The 18,785-nt window shown below is 37.9% G+C and overlaps 1 protein-coding gene across 3 annotated transcripts in view; it reads left to right on the top strand.

Annotated features, from left to right (window-relative positions):
- Window positions 1–13,004, top strand: part of LOC116792642 (pituitary tumor-transforming gene 1 protein-interacting protein-like) — a 29,554-nt gene extending 16,550 nt beyond the window's left edge. For 2 of the 3 annotated variants that reach the window (XM_032699769.1, XM_032699778.1), the window contains exons 6-7: window positions 4,682–4,728; window positions 11,433–13,004. In XM_032699769.1, the coding sequence (XP_032555660.1) occupies window positions 4,682–4,728; window positions 11,433–11,482 (97 nt within the window). In that variant the 3' untranslated portion in view covers window positions 11,483–13,004. Of the gene's footprint in view, window positions 1–4,681; window positions 4,729–10,176; window positions 10,287–11,432 lie in introns of all 3 variants that reach the window. The other variant, XR_004359214.1, reaches the window with a different exon arrangement.
- The last annotated feature ends 5,781 nt before the right edge of the window (window positions 13,005–18,785 follow it).

Raw genomic sequence — 18,785 nt, 5'->3', positions numbered from 1 at the left:
CAGATGTTCATAAGGAGACAAGGCAGGTACGTTTCTCATTGGGCACAAAAGTGGAAGTTAGTAAGGTGGTCTTACAGATGCACTTGCTGTTGCTCACGTATCTGACTGGAAGGAGCTGAGAGAATCACTCAACTCCACGCAACTGTTTCCTGAACTGACAGGTTATATAGGCAAGTACAGTAACTGTTTGCCCTGAATCTGATGATGATTATGACTCTGAAGTGGCACTGTGATGTTGAGAAGCAGAATACATTCTGTTGTATTCTGGCTTAAATTGATGTATCCTTTAGCCTTGTACAAAATTCCTAAACTTTCTGGCAATAGAAGAAATTAGAATAGGTTACAATGGGGACGTATACCAAGGAATTTTTCCGAGCTTGACTAAGTGTGAAGTTTGATTAGTTTTTGGGTTTGTGATTATTATTTTTCTCAAGTATACAAAGTTTAATATATGTATTCCCATTTTCTAGTGGCTGTATAATACAGTTTAGTAGCTTTTAAACTTTAAATTTGAACTTAGATTATTTTTGTTCTGCACAGATCTTAACAACACAGATTTACTGTTGCGGCACTGTGTATTCTGCATTTATAATTGTTTAGGAAAGCATAAGCTTAAAGGTAACTTTCTGAAGAGAAAAGATGAGAATTAGATGTCTCCTAGTGTAGTTGAGCTAAAATTGATGTTTTCAAAATACGTATTTTTTCAAGTGTAATGATGACACAAGTTTAACACTTCAGATTGTGTGTAAAGGCATTTTACTTCTGTTGTAACTGAGAGCTGCTGATGCAGAGAGCATTCTTACTTTCTTGCCCAGGGCACAACATTCCTTAACTCTATACTATGCAAAATTTGTTTTACATAAAGCCGTTCACATTTCTGTGGGGTTTTGGATGTTTTTATTCTGTTGGATGAGTTCAGTGAAGAGTCTCAGCATACATCTGTAAGATTGCATCCACAGGATGCAAAGACATCATGAATCCAGGGATGGGGGAAAAGCAAAGAAAGCATTTATTTGGGAACAGAGCAGGAAGCAGTACTTCCCCTTTCATCACTGCAAGGTAATGTCAGACTTAATCTGAGAAGAAAAGGGGCGCAGACTTGTTTTCATAAACATCTGAATTTGTGAGCTGAAAGTATTGTACTTAAATGTGCACAGAAGGGTAAGAAATAGGTGTCCAGTTTAGGAAATATGCTCACACATAGTTGTACCACACAATTTCTCAGGTAAGTGATGCTGAATATTTGCAATGGATCAGAAAAAAAGGGACTTTTCTGCCTTTTAGTCCAGTTATAACTAGTCACAGCACAATAGGCAGAGTGCTAGTGTGAAGGTGATGTTTCTCCTATATTGCTTTTGCTCCTTTCTAAAGAGAAGGGACCCAGTGAGGAACATCCAACTTTTTTTTGTATGGCAAAACCACGTGCCTTGTTGTGATGAAATGTACATCCTTAATTATGTTACTTTGTTCACTTAGGGCATCACTTACCTATGTTTGTTATAAAGCAAAGACTTCTGACCAGGTGCATAATAGGGGATGATTGTTTGGCATAACCTTTCCATTGTGATTTGTGTATCAGTTTTAAATTCTCGGTACAGTTAATCTGTAGAAAGTCTGATACTTCTTGAGCATAAGGTTTGCTGTGCACACGCTGAGCAAGTAGTGTTGCACCAGGCAATTAGCAACACAGAGCTAATACCAACTGCATTCTTGAATTAAGCCTAGGAACAAGGATCACTGGAAGCAGACTGCTCTGCCAGAATGATTGCTGCAGCCTTACTTAGAGCAGCATCCCTCTTTTCCAGCTTGTCTCAGGAGTGTGTCTGTGAAACAGAAACTGTTCTAATTGCAGGAGAGAGTTTAGCAGCAGCCCTGGGGTATTCCTGTGTTCTGAACATTCATACCTATTGTGTGTGTGGCTGGGTGTCATGGGAAAACATAAGGACTAGGCTGCTTTCAGCAACCAGAACACTTCAGCCTCCCCATTGCTTGCTTCTTTTGAGACCTTTGGAGGATGAATTGTTAGTAGCAGGCTGAAGACCAAATTAATATTCTCAACAAGACATTTGTGATGAGCAGACTGCAGAGGAAAACACAGAATATCTGGAGTTCAGTTTTTGACTGAAAAAAGAGGTATCTTATTGCATAGCTTTAGTCCTTTATTGGACTTCATGTCATCTCTAACATGAAAAACCATTTTTAAACATAGCATCAAGTAGTAAGTCTTTCTGTACACTCCTTTAAGTATTTACAGCTGCAAGTACATCGTACACTTATATGGTATATTTATATATTTTATAAGCCATTATTTGTTTTAGAAGTTTATAAACAAATGAAAACAATGAGATCAGTTGCCAAGTATAATTTCATAGTGTACTGGTAAGGGAGAAGTAGGAGGAAGGCCAGGGAAAGAAAGGGTTGCAGTTCCTTTACAAAGAACCAAGTGTGGAAAATTATTATGTGAATTGTTAGTATTGGGAAGAATACTCTCTCAGCTTACAGCAATGGGGACATCTTGTGTGAGGAGCCAAGAATTTAGCATATAGAAGATGGAGTAAGAGCAGTAGTGCTAAGAAACAGAACCAGCTCGGAAGACTAAAGTGACTTCAGCTGCTCGTAATATCAAGATGTGGACAGTGCAGTGAGTCACCTGGATGGCTGATTCAGTGACTGCCTGTTCAGAATTGCGTCTGATTCTCCTCGGTCAGTGTGTGCCTAAGCCTCATTTACTGTGCAAGGATTTAGTCACAGGTGAAATGATGTAGTCGTGGCTACCTGTCAGAGTTTGAACATTTCACTGATAATAATGGTTTTACCCTTCAAACTTAACTAGGTGTTTGGTTTGTTTTGGATACCCTAGGGAAGTATCCTGAAGTGTTTCTGAGGTTTAAAGCTTGCACAGCATGATTTTCCACTCTCTCTTGTTATGCAGATTCTTAGTGCTTTCTGAGTTCAGAACTGATTCAGACTGACAGCTGAAGTACTGTTGTCAGTTGAAAGTGCAGCAGTGAGTCTCCATTACTTCAGACAGGGTAGGCAAAACAGTGAAGAAATGCCTTTAGTACCACCAATAACAAACCTGGTTTATGGTCACATGATATCACATGAAAACTATACAGAAGAAAGTTTTGGCTTTATACAGGTGGAGACTGCTTTCAGCAGAATTTCTCTTATTTTCTTCCTGAGATCCCTTGCCTCATTTAATATCTTCCTCTTATGTAACACAAAAAGCAGAAATCTTGTTGTCAGGTTACCCTCAGTAGGTCAATTTGTCTTGTCCTTTTTCTGTTCTCTTCAACATCTCAGTCCTGACTTTCTTCATCTACATGAATTTCATCACCCTGACTCACCAGTTCCTCCTCCTGCATTTGGTCAAGTTCTTTACTATGCTGCCTGGGCTTAATAGTGGAAAGGGATGTAAGGGAGATTGGGTATCTCAGGGAAATAGAAGTGGAAGGTTTTAAGTCTGTCTTGCTTGGTTTCCGTCATTATGCTTTATGTGCTTGCTTTTCCAGAAGTGCAGTTGCTGGGAAAGGCCAGTTCAGCCCTTCAGCTCTGTAGGAAGCAGGATAATTGCTTCTGAGGACACACAGGATCTGTTTAGCAGTAGGAATTGTTTGGAGGTGGAATATACATAGGGCAGTTGGGATCTTTGGTGAATTAAGCTGTCAGTGCTTAACAACTTTCTGCTGAATATGTGCAAATTGGAATTCAGCAAAAGTCACAAGTTGTCTAGCTGGATTGAATTTTGACAGGGACAGCAAACGGTGTATTTTTAAATTTTTGTTAGAGGAACATTGTTTTGCCAAATTCTATGTCCCTTCCTAAAAATATATAGACCCTGGATCATACTTCTGAAACAGATATGTAGAAGCTTTTGTGTTTGTTTTTCAAACTAAGCAAAATATATGCTTCCTTTGAAATATAGGAAAACTATCTGAGGAATGATGGAATGATTTCCATTTAAACATCCTTTATTTTTTTTCCCCTTCACCTTTGCAAAGGGGAAGAAGAAATTGATTTATCAGGCTCTTGGTTTATGCAGTTAAAGTTTGGCAATATTAGAGACAGTCTTGAAAACTGTCCTATGATCAGAAATGTAAAAAACAATTTCTGTATAGCACAATATTTTAATTTATTCTCTGCATGGATGCCATGCTGGATTTTTGACACCAGTAGTTTTCACTTACACTTGCTGTACAGCTTAAACAAAACAGTAATACACATTTTGTCTTTTTAGAATTCTTCCAGTGAATTAGGATTCTGAAGCATACTGTATTCACAGCTAAATTTTACAATTATGCTCCCTGCTGGAAAGCATTAGGGAGTCTTCCAGCATAGTGTAGTGCCTTGCTCGTTATGTGGATATGAATACCTCAGTGGGTGTATATGTAAATATATGTGGATGCATTACTTTTATATAGAAAAACCAGTATTTCTTATTGTTTATTTTAATACATCTTATTTTGACATTACTGGTTAGTGAGAAGTTATAGGGAGTCTTACAGATGCATAAAGTGTATATAGAAAGATAAGATCTGTACCTGCTTAATGTGATTTTTTAAAAATTTGTAATTGCATACTAAAGTAAAAAATGCTGTTGTCCGTTTTAGATGTAATTATATTTTGCTTACAGCTCAAAACAGTCTGAATGTTCTTTTGATGCCTTTATTTCTTGCAGGAAACATGAAAGAAAACTGAAGCATGATGAAATACGTAAGAAGTATGGTATGTGTTATCTTGTTTTGATACTCTGTATCTAAATGCATTCCTTTTTCCTAATTATTATTAAAATTCACAGCAGAAACAAGCTGCTTTATGAGCAGGAGAAGTAATCAAGCCCAGTTTCCCACTGATGCATGTCTTCTGACACCTGAGCACCTGATCTCAGCACTATTATGTGCCTGTTCTCTTCCTGCACTGACACTCCCACTGGGCAAGACACAGTGTGCTGGATGGGGTGTTTGCTTGGGATGGGCATTTAAATATATTGATTAAAATAAGTGATTCTTTCTGTTCCTAAGTAAGAGTACTGATTTTGGGGGCTCTTTTGTTTGTTTTTGAACGTGGTAAATCAAGCTAGTTGAACTTTGCCACTAGACTCATGGCTATTAAAGGAGGGTAGACTGGCTAGCAGATAGGAAGCTTTTTGAATCAGGATTGGAAAAGAAGGGTGGAGGGTGCAGCCTAATGTAGGGATTAAAATTGTTATTTTTTTTCTTTGGTTTTCAGTGGAGCTATGGTCCAGTTGTAGAATATCACAAGATTGTAGGACCTGCTGTGCTGTGTAGGAGGCTCTTATTATGTAGGCTTGTCAGTGCTTGCACTTTTCATTTGATTTGTTCATAGGGTTAATAGTACTGTGTATTCAGAGAAAGATATGCTAAAACTCTGCTGCATTTTTTATTATGCAAATTGCACTAATGTCAGAGGGGGTGATTCTAGGGGTCTGAACAGTCACTCAAAGCCGTTAATTTTCATCCTCTTGTTAAACTGATGGGCAGAGTCTGGAGATGTCTTCATGAATCTGCAGCCTGCCCTTTGGCTGATGCAGAATTGATACAGACAATCTCTATAGGGAATTCTCTGCCTGGAGAGCGTTTGCAAAACAATGTTCCTTTGCTGGAATGGAGAAAAACTACACTGAAGCTTGAGCTACAGGAGGAAGAATGTTATAGAAACTGGAAGAAATTTTTTGTTAAACATCAGTCATTCAAGTTCAGTCCTCTGGTATTTTATAGGATAATTGACCCTGTATACCAACCACAATTCAGTTTCTAGAGGTGTTTGAGTGGTTGACAACAATAGTTCAGATGTAAAAAAGCAAACAAAATCCAAACAGCAAAATAAAACAACACTGGCTTTTTGTGTTTGTTTCTCCTTAGAAGAGACCTCGGAGTCAATCTCAACAAGTTTGAATCATTGGGGTAGATCTGGTCAAGAACTTAGGACAATGGCTGTGTCCTCACAACAACTTGTAGCACTCTGTGCAGATGTGCACATACCTTCGCATCTCCTTGATGCAGCCAGGAGTGCAGAGGTCCTGCATTCAGTGTCACAGTTCTGGTACCAAAGCACTGCACTGGGAATGTTCAGAAGGCTGTGTTCCATTCTGTTCAGTCAGTGATGGCCCTACATTTTAGTGAAGACAGTTCTCTCTTCGGTGCTTAACTTTCAGACTTCTGCAGGATGCTTTGCTGTAACTTGTTGGAGTACCTGAGTTTCCTGAAGTAAATAACTGCATAATCAGTGCCTCTGGAATACATACACCAAATTCAATAAATCTTGCTTGTAGCTGTACCGTGCACAAAGTCATATGAGAGCCAGTGTCATTTTGCCTCTGCTTGAAGCATGTTAGCCTGTCAATGACTTAACTAGAAACAAGTTCATACCGACATTTTCTTGCAGTTATTACAGTTATGTTTTGCAGTGCATTTTACCTGCATAAGATTGCAATTGGACTATAAAACTTAAATTTTAATAGCAAACTTCTATATAAAGTTTATTTATTGGCAGGTTTGCTTTATTGCCTAAGCAAATATTAATTTATGTTATCAGATATACCAATTTGAGGCCTGGATTCTCATCATTAATTTTTGTCCTAAAGAAAAACCTAATTCTTACATAAATAATTGGCACATCCTGAAAGGATGTATGTAACTGAGTAAAAATTAAATATGAAATATGTATAAATTTTGAAATATCCCTAAATATAATGCTATTACATATATGGGTTGCGTTCTGATAATATGCAGACAAATGATTGTCAGAATATTTCAGTGAGACATAGAGTGGACTTGGATCTTCTGTCCTCATTTTTTACTGTCTAGAAAATATAGATGTTAGCATATTAAACATAATCTAATAAAAATTGCTGCAAATAATTATGGAGGCACTAGATTACTTTACACTCTTACACACTGCAGAATGGATTCTCAGTTAAGTAGGCATGGGTGAGTGGCAGAACGACAATGACTTTGTTAACCTGACTGTAGATTAAGATGATCATGCCCGAAATTTCAGTATTTGGTTGGCTTTAAGGGAATGCCTTTTCCCATTTCATCCACCAGCTTTCCATACCCCATTTAAATGGTAATTACACATTTATAATGCATTGCAGGTGTCACTCTAGCCACAGTCCTTTGGGAGCATTGGAAGCAATAGAGAGCTTTAGCAACCAGGAGTACACACTTTGAATTGTTTCTTTGTTGCACAATTTCATAGTATTTTTCATTTGCTCACATATATGAATGCAATATGATTACACAAATTATATGTTGACTCTTAGGAAAAATTTAAAGTAGAATTCGGAAGACTTTGCGGCTTGTGTAGTATACAAAGGAGCTACAATTTAATTCCTGCTGCATTTGCTGCTATTGTGTGTTCAGTGTAGTATTAGTATAGATCTGCTTTCTTATTTATTTATTTCAGGATCTTGCCTGGTATTAGTAAAAGGATTCTTTCTCTTAATTTTTACAAAATTACTACCATTTCATTGCTTCAGTTCTGCAAAGGTTTTGATCAGCTATTTTAATGATATGTAATCCTATCTCCTTTGTTTTATGTGAGACATTGATTTTTATATTCAGTAGTTTGTCACAGTAAATGTTGCTCCTGTTCAAGGTAGATACTATACCTTGACCTTCTTTACTGTTCTGAATGCAAGGTAGGAAAACCTTGCGTTGCTGTACACTGAAAGCTATTTAGTTTGTTGTCAAGAATACAGTCGTCAATCTGGAGGTTAAAAATAAAGAGGAAACATTAAATAAGAGATGAAGACACGCAGCGAGCTAGGTTGGGTTTTTTCCAAGCATAGACTTTTGTAAATATTTCAGTTGTTAATTCTGATTTTGGTCAGTGCTGATACGTGATGAGAGTCAGATCTCAGTGACTGAGAACCTGCATAATTAGATGGTATACGATATAAATGAATATAGTGGAAAGAAGTATTAATTTCTTACCATTGCTTTGTCTTTTCATACATATTAGGAGGCCTCATTATTTCATACAAGCTAACAGAAGATACTTGACTACTATACCTTTCAGATTTTTGAATGTTTCTTAGATACTGCTAAGTAGGTCAAATACTAACCTCAAAATGAGGGTAAACAGAAGTAAGATGTTAAAAGTTCTTGTAAGTGACCTGTGTGTCAATATTCAGGTTCACCAGTAACATGTAATGGACTTGATTGCAAACAAGACTACTAAAGCTACAAACATCTGGCTTCTTTGAACCCCTGAGTGTAAATGACAAGTTGGGCAGTCGCTCTCATGTCAAATGGGAAACAGTGGAGAGACAACTCGTGTCTGGTTCAAGGCAGCACAGGAGCTTTAGCTGAACCTGTCGTGCTGTCCCATTAGCATTGGCTCACAGCTCCTCAGAGAGGCACAGATAAGAGCAGATGTAGAAGCTGACAGGAGCTTTTTGTCATGCTCCTTTTTTTGTATGTCTCTCCAGATTGTTTTTGTCCATTTACTGGAGCCTGATACAACTTCTTCAGTAAGCACTGGTGAAAGTGATGAACTGCTGTCTCCCTCCTCTTGCTTAATGTAACCTTACGATGTACTTAAAATGCTGAGGATAAAAGAAATTTAAACACTGGATGCAGGTTTGAGAGCAAGACTGAGAGCAAAGTGTATCAGGTGTTGTAACCCGTGGTTATTCTCATTTGAAAGGAAGGCTTGCCATTTCTCTTGGACTCCATTTTTCCTGGGAGATCAATTTCTGAAGTCATGACCAATAGTATTCCCACTTGATTGACCCATAGTTCTTAAAGCTTGTTGAGTTTCAGTATTGTACAATAAAACCGATCAGAGGATTTTAAGTTAAGCATACTAATGCCTGGGTGGTGGTGATTATATCTGTTCATTCCTAAACATAATTCGGTAAAATGACAGCAAGTACTACTGGGAATGACATTTGCAGTGAGGAGTAAAAGTTACACACACACTTGAAATATGAGGATTAGTTTTCTAAAATGTCTTTTTAGCCAAATGTTTTGGGGCAGAGGCAGGGAAAAGTGTATTTGCTCCTCAGAATGGTACAGGAAAAGTTTATCAGGACTCTTACACAATCATCTGGTTAATTTGAAATTGGATTATTTGATGTAGAAAATCTTTTCCATTGGATTTAAGCTGTAAAGAACAGTATCTTTTACTGTGCTGCTTTCAGACCTATAAAGTGTCGAATATGTATGCTGAATGAAATATCAAAAAGGCATACTAAGCACTTGCCAGACTCTATAGAGAGAAGTATGCAGCCTACGTTAATTTTATCAGGGAATCTGGTACCACAACTTGCCACTTTGTGGAAAACTTTCTGAAGTTTGATGTGTTTATTTCTAAGTGGAACTTAATGAATGCAGGGAGTTTATGCAATGGCAATTGTAATAATAATGGTAATTTCTGGTATTGATGCTGATTTTCTGTAAATGTTGTGTAGATGTGTTTTTTATTTGGAACAGGTGAAATACTGAAGTACTGCAAATTTTTTTTAAAGTTGGACTGCTTAGTTGTGTTTCAGGTAACTAAATGTATTAGGATCCGTATGTTCTAGCTGCCAAACTATTAACATGTTTGGAGGAAGGAGGGGATGGTGGTGATGGTCTGGAAATAAAGAAAATGTTTCTTCTCACTGTGTGGTTTGGGCTTATATTAATGCAGGAATGTTACCTGAGGCACTAAAGGTTGAATGGCAGGCCAAGGATAAGAAAGGTTTTTTATTATGTGTTAGCTTACTTGTCAGCTAGAGTAGACTTAACAGACATCACAGTTCCTTGTTTAAGTGCATGAAAGGTAAGATTAAAATTTGACAAGTAACCGCTTTCTAAAAGTTTAAAAATATAAACATTTCAAAATCTCTAAATATTGCAGATAATTTTCAACCTAAGCATATTCTTATTACACAAATGTGTAATTTTTTCTTTTTAACAGTTAGAGAAGGGGATAGTGCCTCTGATGCAAGGTACTATACCAGGTAAATAGGCTGTATTTCATGTTACCTGGCAGAAGCTTTATAAATGTGATTGCCTTGCTTCTTTTTCACAAGTAAGAGACATTGTATGAGGGCTGATTTTGATATTAACCTTTTACAAGCTGACTGCTCGTAATCTTGTATATTTGAGTGATTATAGGACTTTTCATACTTACTCCTTAATATTTACTGTTCCCTATCAGGTAGTTAGTTGCAGTAACTCATACAGTAATCAGCACTAAGCAGTTGTGCTTCTTGATTGGAATCTTAAAATAACCAGGCAGTTCAAATGAAGCTCTCCAACTGCAACAAGGTAGGCAAAAGTCTAGTTTGCCTTCGGCACCATTAGCTTTTGACTTTCAGGTAGAACAGTGAATGTTCAATATATGTGTGCAGGTGCATGTGGAAAAGAGGTATGGTGTGAAAAGGTCTGAGGGGAGTTCTTACAAGGTTTGGCAGTGACCAGTGTAATTTTGTTTTCACTGTTGTGAATCTGAACATTTGTGATTTGCTTGGCTGCACTGTCGTTATGTCTCCGTGCCTAAACAAATGAGCTAGAGAAGAGTCCAGGTTTGCCAGACATCAGTATAAAACCCCCATTAGAAAAGATAACAGTAGTGTTCTTGTTCTTGCACAACAAAAGGTCAGCCTCTGGACTCTTACAGGACTCCTTTATTTTTAGTATGTGCTTCTGCCTACCCCAAATCTGGTGGGTGGTTTCAAGTCTCTTTGAAATAATTACTATGTGGAACAGTGATTGCTCAGCTAACCCTTACAGAGGATGATCTGCATATCCAGACACTCAGAATAATTGGATAGCTTTGCAGTGCTTACTGTGACAATATTCTGGTAAAGTCATTAAGAATCTTCAGGATGGAAACATACTGCAACCTGGATTAAGTGATGCTCTTGTTCTGGTCCCTGGAGGTTTTAGTGCATGTAGAAGTCATCTTCATTTGTTCTTAGAGATTATTGTCCTGTTGCAGAAAAGCTGTAAGTGGCTGAATGTGACAGATGGTTGGGTATAATCGAAGTAGAACTAAGTCAAAATAGCAGCATCTTACATTTTAAAAGGATGATGATCTTATAGTCACTTGCATTTATAAACTGGCAAGCCTGAATCGGTTCTTCCTGACGCATCTCTATGCTTAGATTTTTGTCCACTTGACTCTTATAAGTGCCTTTTTTAGGATATACCTCACAAATGAGAAATAATTTTTCATACAGAAATGTTCTCTCCCTGCTAAAACATGAAATACTCATTTGTGATTATAGTCTGAGAAATACGAATGCTTAAGAACACTTTCAATTTATTGTAATACTTGAGTGTTTAGGTAATAGAGCAATTATTACAGGAATTTGGATTTGTTTTATGGAATACCTATTGAAGTCAGTAACTCAAGGTATTTATGTGATACTGGTAAGAAAATGATAAATGTGGTCCTGTTTTGTTTTACAGGTCTTCTTCAGGATTCTGATAACCCGTACAGCAGATTTGAGAATGAATAAAGCTGAGCACCTTCCACTGGAGCTGTGACTCCGGAAGACAGGAAGACTCTTTTCATTTACCCTTTGTGCTCTTTTGCTTTTGTTTTTTTTTCCCTGAAGTGTTTTTTCCTGATTGTAAAAGTAGAAGCAGCTAAAGACTTTATGAAATAACATGTTTCTATCTCCTACTCATATAGAACTAATTTTTATAAATGATTTTTTTGTTGAAATGTTTACTGAATTTTGTGACTATCTTTCCTCTTCTTAAAACTGTATTTTATTAATTGATGTAGATGGTTAATAGTCACAATTGTGTTTGAGTTCAGTCATAATTGCCATTTAAAGCAGTTGTTCCCATGTTCCTAAATAAAGATATTTTATATATATATGTAAAATAAAAAGCAACATGGAAGCACAGCTTCACATGGCAGAAATAGTTGATGAGAAAATACAGCACGCACATTCTTGTGGGTGGAGGTTTTTTCTATCTGGAAAAAGATCTTCCAAGAGTGTAATGTGTAAGGGTTGAGAAAGGGGAGCATATTTGTCTTTGAATAATTCAGTTCAGTTGTGGAAATGTTAATATGTACTCTGGATATAGCACTGATGTGAAAAAAAAACTACTTCACTTAGCAAAATTGGAAGAAGGTCACTCCTAAAATGTACATGGTTATGTGTGCCCAAATTTAAGAAACATCAGTCTGTGTGAAATCTTTCTTTTGTAAGCTTAATGTATAATGAAAAAAAAAGTAAAAAGTTGCCCAGATTCTGCAGTTTACCAGAGCTGACCCTGGCCAGCAGCTAAGCACTGCCCAGCTGCTTCCTCCCTCAGAGGGATGAGGGAGGGAATGGGAACAGCAAAGGGTTGAGATAAAAACACTGTAAGTGAAGAAAAGGAAGGTAAGTGGGAACAAGTCATGCAAAGGGAATTACCACATCCCAGAAGCAGATCTCTGCCCAGCCTCCCCTCAGTTTTTCTTGGGCAGCCTGGAATATCATTTGGGTCAGTTCTGGCCAGCTGTCCCAATTGTGTCCCCTCCCAACTTCTTGCTCACCCCTGGCCTACTTGCTGGAGCAGTCACAGTGGGGAAAAAATGAAACCTTGATGCTGTGCAAGCAATGCTCAGCAAAAGCCAAAGCACTGGTGTGTTACCAGCACTGTTCCTGCCACAAATCCAAAGCAAAGCAGCACCATACGTGCTGCTGTGAAGAAAGTTACCTCAATCCCAGCCAGACCCAGTACAGTAAGAAAGCGGTATTTTTTTAACCTTTTATTGTTCTGTTGATATTTCTATAATGTGATTTATTTCCTGTCTTTCTTTTCATAGAGGTGTTTCCTTGAGCATTTTTAGTAGCTTAGCAATATGACGTGACAAGCAAATGGCTCTTCTGCCCCCCCCAGTCTAATGTACATTCCCATTTATTCTGTACACTTTAAATCACCTCCCTTGCTGTATATTATCTATTTAACAAATGTACAGTATTGAAGATGTCCATGTTATTTTTATCCACATTCCTAAAATAAATACTTTAACATCTTGAATTTGGTTCTGTTCAGTTCTGTTGTTCTATAGAATTTTAAATTATCTTGGTTTAAAAGAAATTATCAAGTATGAATTTGGGAGAAGAAAAAACATTGCTGGCTTTCTGTGTCAGGAATTAGATCTTGCCTGTGGGTGAGGAGGGGAATTGCCATTCCTTCCAGTGCCAAAAAACCTGCCTCTACTTAGGCTTTAGTAACTATCAAGGTTTGGGCTTGATGATCTCGGAGGTCTTTTCCAACCTGGTTGATTCTATGATTCTGTCACTTATCACTGATTTTGGTACAGTGTTTGCTTCCATTCTTTCACTGGTTTTACCTACGCAAACAATTTTTGTGTATAGAGTTTCTCGGGAATTTATATAAAAATATGTTTTCCACTTCCTGAATCTGTATTGTAATTAATGTTAATGGAATATTGGTCTAGTTTTTCCTTTTTTCTTTTTTCCTTAACTCGTATTTAGCACTTTATTAGTAGGCACTGTGTTTAATTTCATGTTTCTTTATCCGTCAGCCATTGTCAAGTCTGAAATATTATTCAAATGGCTGTCTTTGAAGAATGATGGTCTGTGATAAGAGTGAGTTGATAGTGTGGAAATAAAACATGCTGATGGTTTTCCCTGGAGATAACTTTTGCAAAAATGATGAAGGTCTGCCTGCTGTCTCACGACCCAAGTAGTGACATTCTTGACTTAATAGAAAAGCATTTTTCTTCGGCACCTGCTACAGCATACAAAGGGCTGTCATGTATTCTAACAAAAGGGGGAGGAGGGACAACCTTTCTTACCATTTCAAAGACAGTAAAGTACTTGGAGAACCAAAATATTGAGAATAAGGAATGGGAGAATTAACATTCCTAAGTTGCAGTTGCGGGCATCAAAAGGTAATGACTGCAGTCAAATTTATCTTAAGTAGATTTACCATATACTAAGCTGTAACTTTAGGCTATAAGTAAGTTTATACAAAATGTTAAGCTGGACAACTAATACAATATAATTTTGCTTACACAGTTAATGAGTTTAATGAGACTGTTGTGGACAGCAGCCTAGAGTTTAATAGAAAAGGCAAAAATCCCCAAACAAGCCCTAGACTTTTTAGATTATTTAACCTTTTTTTCCTCTGTTCATTGGAGCAATTAATTGGATGGAAAATACCCATATTTCAATATATTAATTACCTTCTCTGCTTTCCTCTATGTCAGTATTTCTTTCTTTTACAGAAATACTGGCTTTGGCTTATCAATAAAAGGGTTGCTTGCCTTTGTATTTCAGTGTAGCCAAAAGTAAGTGTGAAAACAGCTGTAGAAAGAGGTATCATTGTATCTTTGTTTCTCAGGTGTGTGAACAAAGGGATTTTGTTTGTGGTAAAATCACGTTTTCAGTGTGAGTTTCCCCTCCACACTTTTTCAACAGAAGAAATAGAAGGGATGCAACATAATAACAAAATGGAAGTAGGGAGACAGGATAAGGTAAACCTGAGAGCTATATCTCTCCTAATCATGTGTTTTTCTGACTTCCCCTTCATTCACAATCTGTTCTCTTTCCTCTATGTACACTTTTAGTGGTTATTGCCTGTTAATTTTAGTCTTGAAGGTATTACTACCTGAAAAGAAGAGCAGCCTCTGAAGTGAAAAAGTTAAAATTTGTGCTTGTCTTTCTGCAGGATACAACTTCCAGTACTGAAAAATCAAGTGGCTCAGGTTTAAAAGTGATGTAGCTGGGTTTTAAGTAAAGAAAATTTTAGTAAACTGAAGCATGTTGTTTTAACTTATCTTAATGCAGGAGTGTACTTTTTGCCACATCTGAAATCTTGGATTTGATGATAACTCCATTGTCTGCACCATGTCTTACTTGATTGTTATTTGATTATCAAATAGACACCAGGAAGTAATTTTGGAAAATGGTAATTTTTTTTTCTCTTAGAGTATCTTTGTTTCAGACTCCCATGCATAGCTCTTATCATCTGTCCTTTCAAAAGTTTCTTATTACACCAAGTACCTGTGTGCTGCATGCCGGTGTCTTGCAGCCCTAGGATGCCCCAAACTGAACTGCTGAACATGCAGTTCTCTAGATTTTAGCTGGTCCAGAAAGAAGTGGGAGGGAATCAGCTGGCATGCTTTTTTTCCTATCTTCCTTCTGAGTGTCAGGGACCAAAGAGAAATAGAGTGAAAAGCTAAAAAGACACACTGAGAGGAAATCATGGGGAGATGATCAGGATGAGACTGAGGAGGTCAGTAGCCTAGGGAGACGGTGAAGTTGGCAGCAATTGCATGTGGCTGTGCCCCCAGTTTCTTCCTGTATCTGAGCTTGGTCATCTTCAGTTTTGGGGTTCTAATCATCTCAAGGGCATCTCTGATTGCCCTTGTACTTCAAAGCGTGAATTGGGGAGGTTTTGTGGGTGAAAGCTTTTCAAGGTTCACATATGCTCTCATCTTTCCTAAGGCAGCAGGGCCAAGCTTGCTGTCCGTTTTCTGATGTATCTTTTCTGTGGGTCCTAGAACAGCTACTTGAAGGGCAGAAAAAAGACACGCTTGTCAAAGTGCATAGAAAGTGGCATGTCATCCCTAAAGTATTAATATCTCCAGAGTATTCCTAAAGTTGTGTTTCTGCTTGGTGACACTTGACAGAATCCTCTCAGACCATTCCCCAAGTGCTGTTTCACCCAAACGTGAAAGGGTCATGATTCTGATACTTTCAAACAACGTTCAAAACCTTCATTTATTTTAATGGCTTCACATGGTTTATACCCAATATCTGACTGAACAAACACGTTTAGTCTTTGTTGTGGCATCATTAAGGCTTTGGACTTGGCATGAGAGGATCAAATGTTAAAATGTTTAGAAGTGTACATTGGCTCTCAAGCCCAGCGCTCTATTTTGTCAAATCTGTGTCAGCTTCCTGGCTGGGTTTTCCTGTCATGTGTCTCTGGTTATGTGTGAGTTCAAGTGTGTTTGTCCTCAACAACACACTTTAGTTATCAAGAAAAACAATCTCTGCTTGCTTTTCTGATTCTGAGTTCCTACAGCAGATATTAAATGTCATAGATGAAAACAAAATTCTTTGTTCCACTCTGACTGTTCCTTGCTCTTTTAAACCATGGTGAAGTGGTGAAGGCTCGGATATGTGCAAGCAGTGAATGAACCAAACCATCCACGAATGGGAAGAGTTGCGAGTTGTAAAGGGATGCAAAAGGGAATAGATAGTGGGGAAACAATAGAGCAGTGGTCAACAAAAGGTGTTCTCTTTTGCACATCTTTGATGATATTTGATTTTATATTTTGTTATGTCCTGTCATCTTAAATAGAAATCAAAATACACAGCTACACTATATTGCTCTATCAGACATTCCCAGGTTGATTTATTTGCTGCATCAATAACCAGGCTTAACATGTATAGGAAGACTGGCTGAAAATCACTAACTTACTTATCTTTTCCCTATCTTACACAGTTTACAAAGAAAATATTTAGTGGTGTCTTACGTGAGCTTCCACAAAGCAGGAAGGACAGAACGTAAGTCTAGACCTAAAGAAACCCGCCAGTGGATTTCAGCAGCTTAACAATTTATCAGTCTTCTGACTGAATGTCTCGACCATCAGTATGTATTATTAATCAAATGGAGTGACTTTTCTCTTGCTGATATAGCAATTGCTTCTAAACAAGAAAAAGTAATAGAGGGCACAGTTTTTCAGCTGTCACTTCAAGTCAAATGGTTGTGTGGCAGATAAGTGGGTGATAGACTAAGCAAAGTCACTTTGAGAGCCCTGTAAGCTTGAATCTGTGTATTAATATGATGAAGTAAGATGCAGGATGAAGATAAAGTTATTTGCAGTCTGTCCAGAGACTTGATTTTGTTTTGGGGTTTGATTTTTTTTTTTGATATTTGACCTTCAGTCTAATCTGTGTAAGGAGCTGTCAAGTTGCAGCACAGCAGAAAGAATTAGGAAATGTTTGGTTACTCCAAGTTGAGGTGGATTTTCATAGCAGTGTTTCTGTCACAGTTCCTAAGCTCACAACTTCACTAATCTGCATCTCATGGGCAACCTTTACTGTACCCCTACTTGTCACCTGACTCGAAATAGTATCAGGCCCTTGGTGTTCTCAGACCTGCCCTAGTTACTTATTTCCCATGCATCAATTCAGGAATCACACACACATACCACTCTTGCCCTCAAGGGGAGTCCTTCAATCTCCCATTACTTCTTTTCATTATTTCTTTTTCCTTTCTGTGAACTTGGCACTTCTTATAACCAATGACCTCTTAAGTTCTCAGCCATGGCAAAACAGGGTTTGCAATGTATCAAGTTGGTAATCTTCAAGGTGACAATTTTGCCTATTGTACTGCAGAAGTACCATAGTTTTCTTTAATGCTGCAGTCTTTTTCATGTATATTCTTGAAATTCCAATAATCAAGATCACCATAGAGTGCATTCAGATCAGTTATGCACTGGACAAATGAGTTTGGTATGCAAAAGAGTCAGCATGGCATCTGCAAAGTGAAATCCTGCCTCCCTCACCTCCTGGGTTGTAGGAAAGGGATAGCGAACACACAGGAAAAATCCATCTGACTTTGAGTAAACTTTGGTCAAGTTGAGTCAGTGGGATCAGCTGGACTATGACTTCCAAGGAGGAAATAAACACCATATACTCAAATTAGGCTGAGGTAGTCAGGATCAAAGCCCATTTCCAATTTCCCTGTTATCAGAATTGCCATTCCCATCTGTGAGGAAAATATGAAGAAGAAAAAAAAAGTCATGTTTATAATAACAAATGATCAACATAGGAATATTTGCATAAGGCAGAATCACTCTTGTCTTCATGTTTTAGGAATATCAGAAGCACCAGCTTCATCATACTGCAAAGTGCTTGACATTACCAAAATAGGTTAATATATTCTCCCCTAGAGCTTATCGTGCATGCATATGGGCATCTATGTCATATTAAGAGGGTGTTTAAGGCTTTAGCATGGCCCATGGAACTGGAAAAGGAGAGTTTTCAAGGCTATCACAATGCTGAGCTAGTACCCTCATCAAATGTAGAATATTATGGTTAACCAAAGCTGCCCAGGCTGATGATCATAGAATCATAGAATCAACCGGGTTGGAAAAGACCTCTGAGATCATCAAGTCCAACCCTTGATCCAACACTGCTGTGGTTACTAGACCATGGCACTAAGTGCTACATCCAGTCTCATCTTAAAAACCTCCAGGGATAGTGGATCCACCACCTCCCTGGGCAGCCCATTCCAATGTCAGATTACTCTCTCTGTAAAAAAGTTTTTCCTGATATTCAGCCTAAACCTCCCCTGGCACAGCTTAAGACCATAATTCCAAAACAGGCAATAAAATGGTTGGATGCAGGGAATCTAGCACAAGGAGGTTTTGGGCCTCAAAATTCAAATAAGAGTAAGGGATAGTTGTGGTTGTGCATTCCCCTTTCTCCCCCATAGGCCACACCATGATCTGAGAAATTTTTTGAGGAACCTTAAAACAGTCATTTTATGACAATGGTACAAACCCCTCTTCCTAGAGAAATTTGGAGAATCCGTTTTTTGGTGGGTTGATTTTTGATCAGATGCATTTTGTTCACAGCCTTTGCTCTGGGCTGCAGTGCACTGGGCCAGCCATGCCTGACACTTGACTCTGGGTTTCATCACTCTATGTGTGTGTAGAACCGTTACCAACCTTGTAGCTCATTTCTTTTTACATAACTTGCAATAGTTCCAGTTACTCACCCTGCATTTCTATTAGTGGCATGAAACCCCTAATCGCCCAATTAGAATGTGTAA

Source organism: Chiroxiphia lanceolata, chromosome 1 (genome assembly GCF_009829145.1).
Source record: "Chiroxiphia lanceolata isolate bChiLan1 chromosome 1, bChiLan1.pri, whole genome shotgun sequence".
NCBI lineage: Eukaryota > Metazoa > Chordata > Aves > Passeriformes > Pipridae > Chiroxiphia > Chiroxiphia lanceolata.
The sequence above is the reverse complement of the archived record's forward strand: the minus strand, read 5'-3'. Positions and strand labels throughout refer to the sequence as shown.